The sequence below is a fragment of the Metopolophium dirhodum genome, chromosome 1 (genome assembly GCF_019925205.1).
Source record: "Metopolophium dirhodum isolate CAU chromosome 1, ASM1992520v1, whole genome shotgun sequence".
Taxonomy (NCBI): Eukaryota; Metazoa; Arthropoda; class Insecta; order Hemiptera; family Aphididae; genus Metopolophium; species Metopolophium dirhodum.
Genome location: NC_083560.1, coordinates 108530625 through 108553611, shown reverse-complemented (window position 1 = coordinate 108553611; position 22987 = coordinate 108530625). Strand labels below are relative to the sequence as shown.

Genomic DNA, 22987 nt, shown 5'->3' with positions numbered 1-22987 from the left:
ACGGCCCATAGCACTAAAGTTGTACAAGACGCCGCAGTGCACACTGTGGTGGGGCGCGCGACGGTCGTGGGCCAACACGATGGTTGTTATTGCATTATAATGTGGCGTATGCGGGATTTTCCTAAAACTATATATTTTAAACCGCGAGAGAAGACGAAAATGATAAATAATTGGCTTCTCTGTCTTGCACGTCGAAATGGTTCGATTGCGTAATAATATTGTTCACGCACATAAAAAAAACCGCGCTCTAGCCATAAATTTCCATTTATCTAAAATAACATTATCGTTTAGTACCGCACACCAGATCATATTTAATCAAGATCACAAAATCATAAAAATAAAACTTTCTGGGATTATACGCAGATTGCTATTATTACACGTTTCTCATTTCATCGGATAAGATACAATTATGGTTTTTATTTTCCAAATATTAGTAGGTACCTAATAAGTTAACAACATTTAGTGTGATCTCGTCCAGTGGTGTAGTGGGGCGTATACGCAGGTATACGGCGTATAACGACTTCTCCAGTTTTTGGTTGATGCGTATACTTATAATATAATTTGTGATACGCAGGTATACGGGTATACTGCATAGCTATAAATCAATAATATAAATAGTATTAACGAATAACCAATAATACCAAACATATTTCCTTGTGATCATGTTCATTAGGAACTATTATTATTTTTACATTTTACACATCTATTTTTAACTTCATTGCAGGGATTTATATTTATTATAATATAGATATAACGTATATATCATACGTCTAAAATTATAAGCTTATCTATAACGATAGCCGACGCCGAGATTCACGGTCACATGCATTACTGAAAATAATTTTGTCAAAAAATATTATTTTATGTACCTACACTGTGTCACACAATAATTACATAAATATAACAATTGATCTACAAAAAATGATGTTTTCATTTATTTTTAATCATTCAAAGTTGTGATACCTAATTTATATACTACAGAGTATACATTTAAGACTATAAATATTAATAAATATTTAGGTTTTTTGACTTAAAAAGAAGTGGGGAATGGGGATAGGGGGGTTAAGAAATTAACATAGGTAATCATAAACAATTTAAATGTATAATCATATATTTTAGGAGTATGATTGTAAACTATAGAGACTCAATTGCGGTAAGGTAGTAGTAAAGTGTATGTAATTATAAATATATCATTAGTAATAACGTAGTATATATAGTGATTGGGGGGGGGGGGGGGAGAAGCCCCCCACGTTTACATATCAAGCACATTAAAACGTATACTCAGTAAAAAAATTACGACTACATCACTGATCTCGTCTCTTTTGGACTTCACGTTCATTTATAGTGCCTTCAACAGTTTAACATCGAATTCGTATGATGGATGACGCGTACAAGTGTACACAAATAATAAAGGTGCGCAAACATTAATTTACCAAAAAAATACATATCGACTTTTTCGTATATAAATAAAAATTTCGGGGACTTAGTTTGAGGTTGCCTATGTAGTGTTATGGTGACGACAAATTCAACTGTAAATGTATTTATTTAACATTCTACCCCCTGTGTCACTATTAAATGCTCTTATAATAAGATAAAGAAATCAAATATCACACTAAATAATGGTGAACAATTTGTGTTTGTGAATAAGTCTGCTCAAATAATTATAGTGACATGTAAAGCAAATCTCCATTTTTATGCAATGAAACTAAATTTATATTAGCAAACGGAACTTTCACTTATTGTCCGAAACATTTTTACCAACAATACAAATTTACCATCCACAATGTTTGTAAACGATATTACGTACCACTTGTTTTTTGTTTTTACCATCGAAAACAACATTTTGGATGTCATGAATTTTATGTTCCTACAATATTTTATTCGGTAAGAACATAAATTTAAAATAATAAATACATTTTGAACTATTATTAATTTATTTTTTTAATTTTATTTTTTTTGGATAGATGTTTTAAAACAACAACAGATAATTACTGAAACCAAATTTCGACTCATACGAAACGGCAACGTAAACCGTACTCGCCAAGTATGTAGGGAGAAAGAAAAATCGATTTTAAAAGTATTTGATCGTTTCATTAACAACGAAATTAGTTTAATTGATTATTTAAAAACATTAGGGTGTAAATTAATTTCAATTTAATTATATATTGAATTAGTTTTAATTAATACTAAATTATTGTTTTAATTTTTATCTGTCAATCAAATGTGTGCGGTATTGAACCGTGTAAAATTTGCGGTTATGAACTGTAATTGTGCGGGAAAAACAAAATACAAATTAAAGAAAAACTAGAATTTTAACACAAAATCGGATTTTGGTGTAACTCTAAAACAAATTACTGTATAATATAATATCATGTCGTAGCCACTCTTCGAAATTGAACTTTTCATGAAATGGAGACGGATATTTTACACTTCACGAAATTCAAAAATATTTCACAAAATGGTCTCTTTTTCATGAAGTGGTCACTCCAATTCAACATCGTGTAATTTTCTATATGAGCACTGAGCAGCCTTAAGATCATAATGACCATTAGGGACTATGGCCTTAGGACCACCCACCCCAGTTAAGCTATTATTTTGTTAGGGGGATTCGGCGCCACTGACCTTGATGTTAAAGCAGTGAATAGTTGCTGTGTGGATCATTCGATCACATTCTATTCTAAAGGTTTTAATTCTACGTACCTTTACGTAATGGATGAGTTTAATTAAAAAACTGAGTTTTATCAAAAAATGGATAAATATTATTTGGATAAGTCTGGTTTTCAGTGGCGGCTCGAGGGTGCTGGTGGTTGGGGTGCGACTTTAAATATAATAGCGGTAGCCACAGGTATAACAAATTATTTAAATATACGAAAATATACATCTTACCATGACAAAATAGATCTATTTTGTCATGCATCTTACTTTTTATATAGTCGCATGGTCGCAGTAGAAAATGGAAATTAATATAATAATAATAGCGATTAGCAACCGACAACGCTGTTAATTTTAAAAATAAATTACCCAATACAGTAATATATAAATATTTTACTGTATGGACGACGCTGCCGGTCGTCCAAACCCGTAAATCGCAGCAACAATAAACGTACCCGCACGCACACGATTGCAACACTTCGCTTATGCATGCGTAATACGAATATTGTCGGACGACGCTGCTCAGGCGACGGCGTACCCATATGCTCCTGGTATCTGAGAGAAATAACCAGTTCGCACACGACAATAATGTAAAAATTAATGTAATAGACAAATGTAAAGTAGGTAGTTAATAACTATTTTACTATTTAAAAATTTGCAATATTTTTAAAAAATGTAAAATTAAGAATAATATACAATTAATTTTCTTCATTTAATTAATTTTAGTAGGGGGTGCAATCGTCCCGTCGTCCAAACCATGAGCCGCCACTGCTGGTTTTTAAACCATATACAACTGAAAAAATTGAGTCGATAATTTCGGAAATGAATGATGATAAATTAACGTAAGACGTATACCTACATACTAAGTTACTTTATTTGTCTATTCTGTTCTATTGTATTTTATATTCCGACATTCCGTACTATACCAGTGTTGGGTAGATTACATCTGAAAAGTAATAAAATTACGTTACCTACTTGTTACGACTTACCGTTACTTAACGTACTTGGTACGGTAAATATTTTTATATAAACTACATTCACGTTACCCGACATTATTTTTATCACATTACTTTGCTTTTTTTATTCAAAAAGTAGGGAGTTACAAATAAAGTTACTTTTTTTAAAAAATAATTACAAAATTAGTCCATAACGACTAATAAGTAGTAGGAACAATAGGTACATTGCTCATTCCTTAATGTTCATACATGGACAAAAGTATAAGCAGTGTTGTGTAAAGATAACTAAATATTTTTCTAGATAAAGATAAAAGATAATTGGTTATAATTTATCTAGATACATATGAAAGATGATTAATAGTTTAATTATCTAGATAAAGATAAAAGATAAACACTATTTATCTGAATAAAAAAAAAAGATAAAAATTATTTTTATTCTTAACTGCACTTGTTTTCTAAACTAAAATTTATTTTCAGTTATAATTATCATTTGGATTATATTTTCATTAAAATTTTAAGATTACATTTTATTGTTATAATTAAGTCATACTGCTGTACAGTAGGTTACCAGTGGGTCACTGTGATGGATGGTGTTAATTTTGAATTCAATGATATAATATCATTGTATAAGAAAAACGATTCTGAGCGAAAACGGTCAGTCAGCCTATGATATTACCAAGTATATTTGATGATATTATTGTGAATAAAGTAATTTATATATAACCTATTTACGTGGAGCCTTGTTTTAATTTTTCAATCCTTAGCTATAAAAGTTGAACATTTTATAAATTTTTAACTACAAAATAATTATTCAATTTTAAATTTGATAAATTTTGTCAAAATTTGAACTTTAAATGCTTATAAAAATAAATTGTGCCTATGTATTTTTAATATTTTTCAACTTCTATTGTAATAATATATCAGGAGACTTACATTAAATGTTCACGCTTTTTATCCAACAAATAAAATTTTATTGATATTTATAGAAAAAAAAACTAAAAAAATTGAAAACTGACAATGTCCGTAAACAGCGCAAAAAGAGTCAAATTATTTTCAAAATTTTATCGTGTATGGAAAATGCTAATATAAACATTCAGTGAAATTTTCAAGTATCTACAGTCATACGTTTTTTAATTACAACAAAATAAGAAAATCGTTAAATGAGAAATCGAGTCAATATCAAATGTTGTAAAAATATGAATTTCAAACGCTCATAAAAATTTAATTTGACTTTCTTATAGACAAACTTATGGATAATCTTGTATTACATTTTCAAATCTTATATTTAAAAAGAAAGTTTTTTATGAGTTTCTACCTCAAAATAAATTGCAAATTTTCGTCATTTTTACGTATTTTGTAAATATTTGAACTTAAAATGCTTATAAAAAAAAATAAAACTATGGATTTTTGATTTTTTTTATCTGCTTTTGAAACAATAACCTAGGAGCCTTCTATTAATTTTTAAGCTTTTTTAACCAACAAAAATTATAACATTTTATTGATATTTATAGAAAAAAAACTAAAAAAAAATTCATATTTTTACAACATTTGATATTGACTCGATTTCTCATTTAACGATTTTCTTATTTTGTTGTAATTAAAAAACGTATGATTGTAGAAATTTCACTGAATGTTTATATTAGCATTTTCCATACACGATAAAATTTTGAAAATAATTTGACTATTTTTAAGTTGTTTACGGGCATTGTCAGTTTTCAATTTTTTTAGTTTTTTTTTCTATAAATATCAATAACATTTTATTTGTTGGGTAAAAAGCGTGAACATTTAATGTAAGTCTCCTGATATATTGTTACAATAGAAGTTGAAAAATATTAAAAATACATAGGCACAATTTATTTTTATACGCATTTAAAGTTCAAATTTTGACAAAATTTATCAAATTTAAAATTGAATAATTATTTTGTAGTTAAAAATTTATAAAATGTTCAACTTTTATATCTAAGGATTAAAAATTTAAAACAAGGTTCCACGTAAATAGGTTATGTATTAATTACTTTATTCACAATAATATCATCAAGTATACTTGGTAATATCATAGGCTGACTGACCGTTTTCGATAAGAATCGTTTTTCTTATACAATGATAATATATCATTGAATTCAAATTTAACACCATCTATTACAGTGACCCACTTGTAACCTACTGTACAGCAGAGCGACATCCACTTATCCACCTTTTTTTCCATGAATGTCAATATAATTTAATTTTTTGAATAAAAAAGCTTAAAAATTGAATGCAAGGATCCTGATATATTGTTACATTAGCAGTTGAAAAATATTAAAAATACATAAGCACGGTTTTTTTATAATCATTTCAAGTTAAAATTTTAACGACATTTATCAAATTGAAAATTTACAAATTATTAGTAGTTAAAAATGTATAAAATATTCAACTTTTATAGCTAATAAGGAGTAAAAATATAAAACAAAGTTCCACGTAAATAGGTTAAATATAAATTACTTTATTCACAATAATATCATCAAATATACCTATTAATATTATAGGCTGACTGACCATCTTCTCTCAGAATCTTATTTCTTATACAATATGATATTATATTATTGGATTCAAAATTTACGCAATCTATTACAATGACTGAATTACCTACTTGTAACCTACTGTACAGCAGATCGACACCCACTTGTCCAGCTTTTTCTTGAAAATTTACACTTACAATAATTGGCGGGGAACCTTGTATTACATTTTCAAGTTTTTTTACCAAGCAAAACACAATTTAAAAAAAAACTAAAAAAAAATTGTAAATTGCTAATGCCTAGAAAAAGTTCAAAATGTGTTAATATTTTATCATGTTTATTGTATATGAATGGTCATATAAACATTTTGTGAACAATTCAAGTATTTTCGGTTATTCGATTCTGAGTTCACCAAAAAAATAAAATTGTGATTGTCAAAAATTAGTTTTGTGTACAAATTCAGGTTTTTCCAGATTATTTTAGAAAAACTCGGAATGTTTTTCTTTTGACCCCCTTCCCCCTTAAAATATAACTAGAAAAAATTTAAGTTAGTTATAAAAGTTAAAATCGAAATATTTATAATAAAACCATCATTGTAAAACCAATACCTATATTCATAGCTCCTCTCAGAATATTAAAAAAATTCTTAATGAATTTCCAATATATATTGTATAACAGGTACAAAACAATTACCAAATGTAGTAGCCCGTATAGCCGTATACGACGTATTGAACCCCATACCACGTGTTATTAACATTTTTATAATTGGGTAGATTGCTATCATACAAGTCGTACTAATTATAATATAAGTATACAAATATAACCTAACCAGGAAAAATATAAATTATGTATAGGGAGATACCAGGTACTTATGTTATAAAACATCAATGGTTAATTATTGATTTGAAAATATGGGATTTAAATAGAATTTTAAATATATTACTTTAAAAATCTGGTTTCCACATTTACACTTAATTTCAGTTCGTTTGTAAATTCTATTACCAATATAGTTACTTTATTAATCTGATTATTATATAGGTTAGGTTTTATAGGTATCTATATTATATTTTATAGCATCCTTACAGCAATTATTTCGCTTTATATGTAGATTAATTTTCTTGGTAACGTCTACAATATATTATTATTATAAGTTGTTGTTGGACAAAAAAAAAAGATGTAATTAGTTGTTATTAAATAACGTATAATTTTATTGAAACATGTTCATTCACAAAAATATTAAAGATGATAATAACTTATTAGGTATTACCAATAAAAAAAAAAAATGATTCCAAATTTCACTAATTAATGCTATCAAAAACAATGAATAATACAAAATAACAGTAATGTTTGTTTATTATTTTTTACTTGTGACAAAAAGTACGGTAATGCATTTAAAGGTTTTAAGATTATTTCTTATAACCTATATACGTGTCAACAAACATACATTTAACACTTTTAATACTTAAAATTGGGTTATAAACATTGTAAACATCAATATGGCCAATAATAATATATTCAAACATTATAACACCAACTTACATCTCATTAATAAACAAATATAATAATAATAATGATAAAAATAATAATAAAATAATAATAATAATAATAACAATAATAAGGCCTAAGATATGAGTAATGAAGTATGAAAAAATGTCACCGCACTAGTCAAGTGGAAAATAACTGGTAACATGCTCAAATTCCTCCATAATTCCCTCCAAGATAAAATTTCCCAAGTAAAATACTGTCTAATTACCATTTCACTGAAAATTGAACGAAGCCAAGGCTCGCTTTCAACATATCTTTCCTATCTTAAAAGTGACAATATAAATTACATATCCAACAATAACACATAATACACGCATTATCCCATATCATAAAAGCCCTAATGCCCTACTACAGGTCATGTGACAGTTGACACTTTTTTATGATTAATGAAGTTAATAACATTTCCATATAACATCATAATATAAATTATTTCCGTTGATAGAACTTAGTAGAAAGAACATTTCTCAACTTTATTGATAAATTTTTTTTTTTTGATAAACTTAACCTAATTATATTCATTTCCTCACATATTATGCAAAACGAAATATATAATCACGACTAGAGAAATAATTGTTCATTCAAACTTCGTCCAAGTATAAATAAAAAAAAACCAATATTTGATCCATGTAACAAACTTCCTTCAATAAGTACTTAACCTAATATAACACTGCATGGGGTTTAAAATACATATATCCCAGATACATCTTCAACTGTCCCCTTTGGAAGAATCACTTAGAGAAAACCCGTTGACTTTATTTAAGACTTTTTTCGAGACCAAAATTAACAGTATTTGTTTAAACTATGATACTAATTAAATATAAATTATTGTAAAATGTTCATTCCTAGTTATAGTTTTTACCATTGCATTAAGAATTTATGTTTAAATTAAATTATAGGTTATATTGACTCAATTAGTGAAGCAAGTTATGTTAACAATCATAAAAAAAAAAAAATAGATAATATTATTAATATTTAATTTCAATATCAATGTTTATGGCACCATGACAATATTACATGTATATTATACAAGTATAATATAATAAAATAATAAAGTATAAACAAAACAAAATACTATTCTAATTATTTCAAATAATAATAAAAAAAATATATAATTTATATATAATATATACCTAGAAATAAAATAAAATAAATATAAAAATAAAATATAATGTTATTATAAAACAATAAACATTTAAAGAAATACAAATTACAATAGATAAGTTTTAAAAGATATAAATAAAAACAAAATTTTTTCAAAGTATGAAATTCAAACAATAATCTTTTAAAGTAACACATTTTGTGTATGTGTATATGTGTGTGTATGTATGTATGTACCTATAAGTGTAACAAACACTGATACGTTTCTCTCACTTTTCGTCAAAAACGATTGGACCAACAAAAGCCGTCGTTGACAACAGACTTATATAAAATCTCACAATAAAAAAAAACCCCGTATAATTTAAATTCATATAATTAGTGCTTGTGTATACTACTTCTATAGTACTAATACCGCTGACTGAACACAATTAATTGAGCGCTATTTAACTTAATGTACAACAAAAGTTTGAGACCCTCCACCAAATACCAATTTTTATACGTAACAAATGATTTACTTGTCCATAAGAACAAAGGTATGTGATAATTATTATATTGGCACATACACACTCATATACAGTATATATATGTGTGTGCGTATACACCACTATTTGTTTTGAAAGTTATTAAGTATTTATAACCGTATATTATAACAACTACAACTATGATTAAATTGTATATTAGTGCTTTGATCAGTGACGTTAAGATATTAATTAAAATACATTTAAAAAATAAATTTAAAAAAACACTGCCACTGTTCAATCAATTCGGACGTGTTTCAAAATTAATTTCGTCATGATATATTCAACATTTTTATTATAACCGATTGCTATTATACAATAACACTAATCGAACGCGCGGGCATTTGTCAAACATAATATTACATATTGATAGACAGCTGTTTACTACCTACTCACTAACGTACACTACATTTTTAAAAATGATTGAGCATTTTTCACATAATTATGTGTGTTAGGCGTGCATATCTAATTGTTTATTTATTCACCAACCTATAATTATTATAATTAACTATAATAAATAATAATATTATTTTATACACTTAGGGCGGTGGCGGTATATTTTTATAAAAAATAATAATAATTTAATATGTACATCAGAGAGGAGTCGGTATCGTATATTACAATATTATTATTATAATACTATGTGGTCACTTCGATGTTGGAATTTATTATTTACAATCTCCTGAACTCCAAAACTGTAAATGTTTACAATGACAAGTCTGTTTTTTAACAGTTCGGGTTTTTATACTTAATTTGGTAATATAATTATTATGATGATCGCATAATAACTATAACTAACTAACCGGAAAAATGTGTTCATTGATTTTTAATGGACATAAAACATAATTTTATTATAAATAGAGCGCGATTACTGCAACTGAGTTCATATGTGAGCAGAGGAAGTACCGCAACCGGCGTCAACCGACACGCCCGGTTGTTGGATGACGACGACGGGTTTGCCAAAGTCTATTCGGCCGCCGCCCATGTGCAGGAGCCGTTTTTTCTCGGCCGCTGCGGTCACCATGTCCAACATGACGTACGCCGTGCTCGAAGCGAGAAGCGTCGTCGTCGACGGCAGTTGTTGTGCCGGTGACGGGGGTGGTGGTGGCGGCGGTGGCGGCGATTGCAGCCGTTTTGGTTGTTGTTGAAGGTATGGCGGTGTGGACGGTAGCGGCGGCAGCGGTAGCTGTTGTTGTTGGCTTGGTGTGGTTTCCCCGCCGCCGTTGACTCGGCCAAGATCGTTGGGGACACCAGAAGCTGCGGCCGCTGCGATCATCATTTGTTTGCCACAATAGCCGTCGTGTCGATTTTTTTGCGGCACTCGTTGCGATTGTTGTTTATCGTCGATACGATAAGGCAGCAGTTCACTTTCCTGTTAATAATTTGAAATTATTAAGAAAAATAAAAATCATTTTTTAATAATAGAACTCATGAGATATAATATAATACAAGCAAATCGAATAGGATGGTGTGTGCTGCTAAATTTCCCACCCCCGTATAGAATAGAATGGATGGTTGATTACATTTAACGAATAAAAATCCTCGAAGAATACACGAAGGCTTGTGATGTACCTACCTACCTAATCCCCCATGTTTCAATGTAATGTGAAACTTGAATGATATTATGTATTATAATAATAGGCCCTCCTCGAAGGTATGGTCGAATAAATTTTATAGCCGGCTATCCTGTACACATAAATAATTAAACTTTCACCGCAATCATTATAAAGGATTAAAACAATGAGCGCAATGGGACAATGACATTTATAGTAGGACGTCGAACCTGTACGCATGTTGTATCTGGTCTTAAACACGCGTATCATGGCATCGGATTTTTACTAGTTTATTTATAGTTAATATTACAACACAGTAGTTCACGGAAGTCTTGATAATATGATGTTTTCTAATTTCAATTAATAATTTGTTAATCAACATTTCTGATAAAATATGTATAGTTTGTCAGTTTGAAATTGGGTGTAAATGTGAGTACACTGTTAGGTACAATATTCAGAACAAATCACGGTTAGGTAAATATTGGTCAATAATTTTGTTTAAAAAACGATTGCCTTGTTTCACACGGTTATAAAAGTAAACAGCCAACGGTGTTATCCATATAACATCGCATAATTGCTTTTTTTTAAAAAAAAGACACTAAAATTGTATAATCATCCTTTCTAATAATGTATATTATTGGTTTTTGACCTACGTAATCGGATATTGGAATAAAAAAATATAGAACAGGGGTGAGCCGTGGCTAGTAAATATGAATTTTGTGCCTATAACAAACATGTTGTCGTCAACATTTTTATAAATAAACTTAAACAACTCTGTGCATTTTAGAATAGTAATAGGATCCTACTAGATATATCAATCAACTTAACTAATGGTTCACAACGAAAGGCGATGTGCTAGGATTTATGTTGTTTTTTTAGTAGTAATTAGTAGTAGCTACATTTACATAATATTATTGCATAACATGCAGCATCAGTTATTATCAACAGGAAACTGAATACTATTCTAGTCCAAGAATTTGTAAAACATTATAGAAATATGATGGGTATTATAATATAATAGGTATTATATGTATATTCAAAAATGTCATGAATTGTGTTAAACAATCCCCAGATATTGAGATATGCCGTTGATTTGGTCTTATCGAATTTCTATTGTCATTTCTGAGATTAACTTGAGGTCACACTGTCACAGTATATTCCCCAACACACGACCCCTATTCGAGCGGTTACGGTGGAAATGGTAGTGGTGGGTAGAAGGGGTGTATACGAACTGAGTTCCAATAAAACCTTTTCAATCTAATTGAGTACCTGGGTGTTTTTAAGTACATACTAATTGAGTCCATGTTTTAGTATTTAAAATACCTACTAATAGAGAAACATAAAACTTTGAAAAAAATTGTCCTTTCCATTTTTAGGACCGTGTATAGGAAAAAGTCTATAAGTACTGGTGTGATTAATTTTTTTTTGTTTATTTTGAAATATTTGATAAATTAGCTAAATATAATAAGTAACATTTTGTAGCAAACTTTTTATGTATTAAAATCTCTTTTTGTTTCGTTTCTCTGCATACCTGAATTTTCATTCTAATTTCGTTTTCTTTAGTTATGTCTTGATATAATTTAATTTGGTTAGGGTCGGTACTAGCCACTAGATTATAGTGGATTACTATATTTCAACTAGAAGTATGAAAATGCATAATATAATACATACAAAATAAATTAATTACTGACTCAATTGGTACCTACATTTTTCTTTTATACCAGACTCAATTATTATATTATTTTTTCCTTGTTCAGTGTTGGGACTCAATTGGTACACACCGGGTGGTAGTGGGTGGGAGGAGGGGGGGGAGGCAATGCGTTAATATTGCAATCGAAATATTATAACTTATAAGCTATACCTTCAAGAGTCATAGCGAAAATTATTCACTCGCCTGTTCGTGGTGTGAGCGGGTTTCGTCAGTGACAGTTTCCGCAGCGGGAAATAAAAATTCCCTCGCAACGTCTGCAGCGGGTGACGGGTTACCACCGCCACACCGCCGGAGATTTTTGTCGTTCGACTGCCTCTGGTCGCCCACGAAACAACTGATGACCGCCGCAGGGGCAACAACACCGTCACCGCGACTGTCGCCAACGAATCGGTTTTTCGCGACGCTCTGACAGATGTTGCTGCCCTGGTAACCGTTACCGTTGGTTTGATAACCATAACCACTGCTCTGGTATCCATTAACACTGGCGCTCTGGTAGCCATTACCACCGGTGCTCTGGTAGCCATTACCACCGGTGCTTTGGAGGCCATTACCACCGGTGCTCTGGAGGCCATTACCACCGGTGCTCTGGTATCCATTACCGCTGCTCTGGTATCCATTACTGGTGCTCGGGTAACCGTTACCGTTACGGATGATGCTGCTGCGCAGTTCCACCATCGTATTGCCAGTCGTTGCAGCAGTTGTTATCGTTGGCGTGGCGGGCAACGAAAAGAACGGCAAGACTGGTTCGGTGGGTGGAACCACCTCCAGCACTTCATCTTCGTGGCTTTTCACGCTGTTTCCGTCGCTTAGACTCTCACTCTTCGTTTTTGGTAATGACGATGGCATTATGAGCTGTAAAAAGTAACCAAACAAGGACGAGTTAATGGACATTTTTATTTATGAATATCCAATGCATTTTACCTCTTCCATCCAAAATAGTATAAAAACCTTAAACCAAAGCTCCCCGTCCCCCACCCTAACAGCGAGAGAATAATTACATAATGTTATGTAAAATTATCGAGCATACAATTTATCTTAACTCTTCGGTTTTACCACAAACTATTTTATAATTATAATGAATTATAAATATGATTCTTAATGGTTGATAAAACATAATCGGGTATAATTTTTTATCACACAACCATATTCCGTGAAAGTTTGTGATAATTATAATATATTCTCCAGAGGACACGTAGTAAGCCAAATCTAGTACACAGCTGGGGCTTACTATGTCTACATTTGGACACAGAAAACTTCCATCAACAATGTCCTAAGTCGAGTTAACTAATGATATAATATTACAGCATCAAGGCCATAACACACCAGTACTCGTCGAATGTAACGAAAGCACCATTCGTCAAACCTAACAATTGTATTTAACAATTTTTAAGATAACAATATAATATGCAAATGTATAATGTGTTCCTAACTAAATTAATAAGAATTGTCGAGTTTAGGTATGGTGTGAAATCCTGATATGGTTAGATATTTTATCAACGGATCCAATTTTATTATTTTATGCATGCATTAGTTTTGTCATATATCATATTATAAATAATATTTTTCAATCATCGCAATTCCAACATATTGTTTTTTTTATATTTATAAAAGACCAAAATAAGTTTTATTTTTAAATTTATATTTTTGTAAGAATAAAGTCATGAATACGCCTGGCATAAATGTATAATACGAGGAATTTTTCACATCCACTGATTACGAGTTAATAATTTGAGGGACATTTATGTGTAATCCTGGATTTTCCTTAATTTGTCTATTTGGACAGTGAGGATTTTGAATTTTTTTTCCAGTAACATTTGATGTAATCTTGGGGATTACCCTAATATGATGAACAAAAAACCTATGAATTGAGAAGGATTAACCTAACAGTTCTCATTAAGCAAACGTTGTTGACCTGCAGATACCTTCTAGTTATTAGATACCGATAATTATAAGTTAAAAAAATCGGCAAGAATAGTTAAGTCGAACTGTCAAAAAGTAATTCAACAACATGAATCATGAAGTAGTAACGATTGTACGTATCCAAATCATATTTTTTATGTTACTTTTATGACGTATGAGGTATAAGCAATATTTGAAATACGTTGATTATCGAGTATTATGCAAGCTAAAAGAAACGACCTTTTTGTACGAGTTACAACTTACAAAGTCTGTATTATGAATTATGACCGCCAATCATCCCAGACCCTTATAATATTATAATGAATAATAATATATGCCAATTTTCGCTTGGAAATATCGATCTCTTATTATAATTGTTGATTTAATGCTTAATAAACAAAAGTTTTACTAATGTTTTCAAAATATTTTTCATAATACGTTGATTAACATTTTTAAATTGTATTAAAAAAAAAAAAAAATCATCTCTTATTTAAATTTTTAAGTGCTTGTTTTTAGAGCATATTTTGCCCAATTATCAATGCGCAAGTGCAAGCCCCCCATTCAACGGATTGTTTTTGTCGGCGCTACCAATAACAAATGCCGGTAACATAAAACAATAACAATATAATCACTTGATGTTTGCTGGACGAAGAATCATCGTCGTCGGCCACCGTAACGGTCGTCGATGCCGTCGCGGGACTCCATCGGGACGACGGCAGACGCTCAGAACTACTGGCATTGGCGCTACTGTTTTTGCGGCGGTTGGACCCGGACGACACGTTCGAATTTCCGTTGTAGAACGCTATTGTGGTGGCGTCAACGTCGGCCGGCGCGTTTTCGTATATTATGTGTCCGTCCTCTACGTAATAGTGTTGACCCGATTCCAATACGTTTTCACCAAAGTTGTTGTAATGGTCCTGTTGATTGGCACGATTAATATAAAATTATAACGATAAACTTTCGTAAAACGGGCCACAAAGGGTTCAAAAAAAAATTACGTCGATGGGCGTAAGTATTTGAGCAAGGGTCTTTAACCTCTATATAGGCATTCATCACAAAAAACATGTATTAAATGATTAAAAAATGCATGCTATGCTTGAAATGTGGGCACGGGTCTCAAATAAACAGTGAAGGGCGGGTCGCGGGTTGAAGACCCCTGTATTAGATAAATCACCGCTGTAAGTTTACACGATGCCTGTCAATAGACGAGGGTAGTACGAACGAAAGCGTTTTTTACGAAATGCATAACAACGAAAGCAAAATGACGGTAATTATATCGCTGTCGTTGTTTAAATATTACTTTGCTTTGGTACAACTATAATAATAAAGTATACCGCCTTTATTGTACGGCTTGTGGTTGCGATATGCCGTGAAAAGCTTTCAAAGGCAGTAATTTTCTGGGACTCCGTTTAATATTATAATTATTACCTATACTACCATAACCATTATTGCTATCGAAATCTTGCCGGGTAAAATATATTTGACAAACCACAAATATGAATTTTGTGGTATACTTCTTAAAGCGTTCTAATACTGATGGTAAATAAACATAATAATATATACATTTGAGTTGACCCAGTTAACTGCATCCAAGTGCATAATTTTATTATTTTCTACCTTACGAATTTAAGCAGTTTAAAATGATTCTGTACCAATTATTTAGAGTGAATATGATATATAATATATTTTATAGTACGGCATAACAGTAGCAAAAAAATTAATGTTTTTTAGATAAAAAGGTTAACAAAAGTATCGTTGCAAATAATATTATAGACAAGTACTTACAAATTTAAAATTTATGTTCAAGGTGGGTGGTAGAACCACTTCTACATTATGCATAACTTTGTATTTTCTCCAGAGTCTAGTAAAAAAAAAAAATATATATACATTATAATAATATTAATGTGAAACAATATTGAAAACAATATATTAATATGTATCTTTTTTAAATGTGAAATTTACCTGTTACCCCAGTACGTGGAAACGGTGGACAAAACGATGAACAAACATGACCATATGACTAAATGAAGCGCTAGAGGAAGACCTAAAGAAAAAACAATAACTAAGTTATACAGAAAAACAATATAGAAAAAAAACAATTGGTCGAGATACGTTACAATAATATTATAGGTCTACGCAACATACGTTTTACAATGATCAGTGCTCACCGCAGTGTATTGGTGGTTTAAACAAGTACCAAGTTTTTATTTTTTTTTTATTACTATTCAATCATATTAGTAATCCAAAATAATATAATATCTCGATCATAAAATAAGTTAAAAATTCGCTGTATTTCGTTATAAGTACAAATAAAAACACAAACACGGTTTGAACGAATATTGTATAGGTATAGCCTGTTTCGTATATTATTAATTATTATATTGATAATAAAATAAAGTAAAATAAATTTAAAAACCAGCATATTTATTGCATATTTATTTATTTATATATTTTATTTATTATGACATTGATTAATTAGCAGAATTAATATTTTATAAAAATTAAAAGAATTCGTCACGTTAAAGAATGAAACAAAATCAAATAGAAGTCGATCAATATGACGAATAACAATAAAAAAGTGTTGGGGAAAATCATGTCACCACTTTTAAGTAGGTAGGTACCACGCTGTATCTGCTATTCAAAGTTGATTTAAATACGTATTTACTACCTAAGGGATAATTTGAGAAACCTGACTACTCAAGGGTAGTGCCTCTGTTTCAAGATACATTATGAAATTATTACGGTTTAGTGAACAGTAAGTAATTTTTATTATCAATGTAAACAATTATTTATTTACAAATAAATTATAATCCAAAAAATACCTAACTAATTCGAAAAAAAATCTTTTTGAAATATTTCATTCTGAATTATATTATATAATATTAAAATGGGATAGGAATATTTTAGTAGGTATGTATATAAAAATACTGGTTTTAAATTATTCATGAACATTTTAGAAATAATAATTATAATGATTGAGACGACCGTGGCGTATCATTCTATTTTAAATATCACAACACAGCAGTATATTATTTACCATTAATATTTTTGAAAAGTAAAATAGTTTTGTCATCATCATTAATAATTAATTTCCGACCCAGGAGTTTTTAGTATTGTATCTGTATACGACACGTGGAGCATATGCTCGGGTCCGTTTTCATGTCAATATTTTTCAATAATTTAGTAGATAATTAAGATACATAATTATACACATTTTATATTTTTATCGACTGAAAAGCATACAAATACTTGATTTAATTGTAAAAATAATTATAGATATTTCATTTAAGGGTTTAAGAAATGTTATTCTAGTGAACTTATTATGAATTATTTTTTTCTTTGAAAAATGTTAAGCTTGCAACAACAACATACAATCTCACCTCCAGCGCCCTGGTCACTACCTACGGCTTTGGAGACGATCCAACAAAAAGTAATAGTTTAGTAGATATTTGAAAAAAAGTATTATTTTGACTTTTCAAATATATTTATTATAATAATAAAAAGACAAACGTAATATTTTATACTATTTGATTTCTTAGTTAAAGAAACTATAACTTTATAAGTTTATAATATATTTAATTTCAATTTTTTACCAGGGATACGTATTAAAATTGATTATATTGTATTTATAATCAATGGTATTATATCGTACATTATAAACCTATATTGCACGCTCGAAGAGCATGTTGTTGTTCTCGGTTGTTCATTATTTGTTTATTTTACAATTTTGTTTATCGTGCAGTCTAATATCGAATTTATTTTTAATCTCTTGAATTCTAAAAATGTAAATTTTGGTGAGTTTTGCCACCGTAGAGTGAAGTTATACACACGCGTTGTAATATAGTATAATAGTTTACCTACACAAAATTCTTGTATTAATATTTATATCGAACGTAAAGAGTATATTGTGGACTCTATTGCGTATTTACTTTTTTCTCTTTTAAATGCTCGAAAATGCTCTAAATTATATGAATAAAAAATAATTATATTTCCATCGTGGTTCAAAAATAGTACTTACTACTCGTATATAATATTAATGCAGCAAATAGATGAGTCATGCAATTTCTACTTTCTAGGGCCATTCAAAATTCGTTATTGATAACTGTTTGGATGAGTCTCCAGATGATCCGGGACTAGGACTTACGCAAATTAAAACTATTATTATAATATCACAATCCATTACAGCGACCCACTTATAACCTACTGTACAGCAGAGCCACACCTACTTGCCCACCTTTTTTTTTTTTTTATTAAGGTAGAAATACTTATGAAGAATCTTGTATGACATTTTCAAATAAAAATGTTTATGAGTTCAGAATTTCTAACCCAAAATAATTGGCATATTTTTGTAATTTTTACGTATTTTGTTAAAATTCTAATTTTAAATGTTTTTAACAAAAATTTGTGGCTGAATTTGTGGTGTATAGAAAATGCTAATATAAACATTCAGTTAAACTTTCATGTATCTACGGTAATTTGTTTTAGAGTAACACCAAAAACCAAAATCGATTTTGTATAAAAATTCTCGTTTTTCCTTAATTTTTGTCTTGTTTTTCCCGACGCTTTTGAATATTACTAGGCTTTTTACCTCCTGATTGCACCAACCAGATTCACTTTCCCATCAAACAAGATACTGAAGTTGAAAATCGAACCATAAAAATAATATTTTGTGTACCAATACTTCTTACAGTTAAAACTATGAAACTATTTACTTAATCAAAACTAAATGTGAAAATGCATGACACAAGAATACCAAGACCGCAGCACTTAATTATGTTTTATTGTTTGTACGTACAATATCATTATTTTTATATCAATTGAATATTAATTACCTAAATATTTTCTCTATGATATAATATGAGAGCATATATTATATTCCCGAGTAGTTTTAAATTATTACATTACTATTAATTATAGGTAATATAACACAGTGACATTTCATGATTATACATTTTTAGTACAAATGTCTGCTGGCAATGGCCTGCTGTCAAAACTACACAGATAATACCACATAATTTAAGTGGCAGTCCTAAGTAGTTTTAAAAGCCGGAAAAAAAGTTAGTGGCTTTGCAATCTTATCCCCGGTTTATATTATATTATCGTACAAAACTGAGTAGCCAAAGTTGGTACTATTACAATTTACAACAATACACCGAAGTGATTCCGCAGTGGATCGCCCACCCTACAGATAACACCCTTCTTTTCACGGACGGTTCACAAAATTAAAACAATATAAAACTTTTTTATTAGTGTACCACGTACCTCCTATATTATATAAATAAAATAGAAGTCAACACAACGACCAGAATAGCTTTTTCGTTCATCCCGCGCAACGATGTGCGCCTATTTTTAGATATAAAAATTTATAATTTATCACCTAATCATAAAATTGGTATATAATAATACTTACTAGGTACCTAAAAAATATGCCACCGCTGCATCATTATGCTACAGCAATTCACACACAATGGTAATCGTTTATCATGTCAAGACATTACGAGCAATTATTATTATTATATGTTATTATTTATTTTATTACATTTTTTGGTTTTATTAAACTTAATTTGATAATTTAATAAATTATGATATTTAAAACGCAACATATAAATATATAATAATAAATTATAACTTACAAACCGAAAAATGTTTAATTTATTTTTATCGGACATAAAATAAATTATAAATAGGACACGACTACTCAAAGTCTGTAAGTCGTAACTAGTTTCAAAGGCATTCGACATCAGAAATATTATATAACGAGATAATGATAAACATAAGAACTGAACAATTTCATGAAGTTTCATTATCATCAAAAATAGCATGTAATTGTCCGTAAGCAATACCACATTAGTTGGTTAAATTATTACAAATAGAATATTATTTCAAAAATATAATTGAACTAAAGATATTAGAGGTAGCATATTTGATTTTAAAATAAAAATGATTTGAATAGTGAATTAATTTTTAAATGTTTGAATCGTATTTTCACCAGATGTTCAGATTGCAAAACGCACAACTTGAAATAAAAAATTGGAAAGCATATACGATTTAAGTATTAGGTCACTACCTAGATTAGTTCATTCATGCAATTTTACATATTATATAAATCTAAAAATAAATACCATATTTTAAAAACTATAGATAGGTACACAAGTGCTGTCACTTAAACATTTTTCTGGTAACTACGGTAGGAAAATAAAATAAAAAATTATAGGTGACCACTCTGCTGTACAATTGCAGGTATCAAGTGTACCTTGTCATTGAGTAATTAACTGTAATGTATGGTGTTAAATTTGAATTCAATGATAAATCATCGCACATGAAAAATTATTCTGAGCAAAGACTATCTGTCAGACTAGATCTGTCATACAGTACCTAGATTGAATTAGTTTTTGTCGAAAACATTGCATTTAAAAATCTTATTGTGTGTATAAAATATAGTTAAATGTTCAAGTATCCCCGAATACAATTTTTAAAGTGCATCTAAATAACGGAAATCCTTATTTTTCGTCGAAATATCTAAGTTTGAACCTTAAATGTCTATAAAAAAAAATTGTTTATATTTTTTAGATTGTTTGGTGACCATATGAACTACTTATGAGTTATGAGAAACATTGTTTTAAATTTCCAAACCTTAGCTAGACAAATTGAAAATTTTATAAATTTTTTACAACAAAATAATTTGAAAAGGACGTGACTTTTGTCAAACTTTGAAAATCGAATGGTTATAGAAAAAAATAACGTCTAAATATTTATAGATACCTAAAATAACAGCTTGAATGAGGATTGATGAGGAACATTGAAAATCACCATGTAACATGTATAGAAAATACAATTATACGTGTGAATATCCAATTTTGACAAATTTTTAATATCAGATGCTCATAAAAAATGCTTGTAGAATTACGCTCAACTTTCTTTTAATTCCTGTAATAACAATTTATGAGGACTCTGTTATTCCTTTTTAAGTCTTGGGTATTAATAAAAAAAAGTAGGTAAAATGGTAACGCTCTGCTGAACATTAAGTTACAAGTGGGTCGCTGTAAGGATGGTGTTTTGAATTAGATGATATAATATCATTGTAAACGAAAAACGAATCCGAGCAGACAATTTGTCAGCCTAGGGTATTTCGTTTTATACATTTTATTAATACGGTAGCCGGTAAGTTGAATTAATATTATTTGCATATTATCATATTTGCATATAATAATATAGGTAGGTACTTTAGAAGTTTCAAGTACCCTCAAATAATATTTTTAAATTACAAAACAAAACTAAAATCGTAAATCTTTGCTTAAATTCTCTAATTTTGTCAAAATCTGAACTTTAAATGCTTAACAAAAACATTCCTATGTATTTTAATATTCTAAAACTAATATTATAAGTTATAACAATCTGTGAGGAGCCTTTTATTAAATTTACGACATTTACGAAATATTACGAATACGATTTTATTGATATTTTTAAAAAAAAAAAAACTAGAAAAATTGAAAATGTCCGTAAACTGCTCAAAATATATTGGACATTTTATCAAGTATAGAAAATTATAAAAAATAAGATAAACATTTCAAGTATCTGCAGTTAATCATTTTTTAATGATAACAAAATAAGAACTTATGAGAAATTTTGTATTAAGTTTTTAAATCTTAGATATTAAAAGAAAAATGTAACGGAATTCCTAACTCAAAATAATTTGCACATTTGTGTGATATTTTGGATTTTTTTTAAAATTCAAACTTTAGCCACTCATAAAAAAATTATTGTGGACTTACGCTCAACTTTTTTTTTTTAATTTCCACTAATAACAACTTACGATAAACCTTGTATTACATTTTAAAGTTTTTCGACCGGGCGAAAATTTATTTACTGGCGTTAATTTTAAAAATAGCTTATAAAAATAAAACATTTCACAAGCTTCGTATAGCTCATCATGGGACAAAATATTTTGAAAATTTTACAGAAAATGCTAATATAAGCATTCAGTGAAAATGTCATGAACTTACCTAAGGCAATTATTTTTAGAGTTACACCGAATATCAAAATCAATTTGGCGTAAAAATTTTCGATTTTCATAAATTTTTTTTCCAGGAGCTTTTGAAAATTATAGGGAATTTTAATTTTGACCTCTCGAATGTACCAACTAGATTCAACTTTCAAAAAAGATACTGATGTTGGAAATTGAAGTAATATTTCGACTATTTATCGTGTACTTACACAGACATACAAAAAATACACACTCATCGTTTTAAAATCAATAGTCATCACTCCGCTCAAAATCTAAAATGTTGTGCATTTTTAACTACAAATAATGTGCACATTTTCGCAATTTTGACGAATTTCATCAAAATAATAATTTTAAACGTTTATAAAAAGATATTACAACTACGGACTTATGAACTACCACTATTAAATACGATTGTTGAAAAATCAATAAGCTCTTTCCAGCCGGTATCTTTCAAAGTATGAGTTACAAATACATCTTAATAGAAGGAAAAAAATGCAATATTAAAGATAATTAATTTCTTAAAACTTAACGATGGACGTTTTAAGTTTTCAATAT

The 22987-nt window shown here is 29.2% G+C and overlaps 1 protein-coding gene across 2 annotated transcripts in view; it reads right to left on the bottom strand.

Annotated features, from left to right (window-relative positions):
* Nucleotides 1–8603: 8603 nt before the first annotated feature.
* The window catches only part of LOC132933529 (cytokine receptor-like), a 56667-nt gene continuing 42283 nt past the window's right edge, over nucleotides 8604–22987 (bottom strand). The window contains exons 18-22 of one of the 2 annotated variants that reach the window (XM_060999807.1): nucleotides 16390–16471; nucleotides 16213–16288; nucleotides 15060–15344; nucleotides 12712–13380; nucleotides 8604–10636 (exon numbers count right to left, since the gene is read on the bottom strand). In XM_060999807.1, coding sequence (XP_060855790.1) covers nucleotides 10148–10636; nucleotides 12712–13380; nucleotides 15060–15344; nucleotides 16213–16288; nucleotides 16390–16471 — 1601 coding nt within the window. In that variant the 3' untranslated portion in view covers nucleotides 8604–10147. Of the gene's footprint in view, nucleotides 10637–12678; nucleotides 13381–15059; nucleotides 15345–16212; nucleotides 16289–16389; nucleotides 16472–22987 lie in introns of both variants that reach the window. The other variant, XM_060999808.1, reaches the window with a different exon arrangement.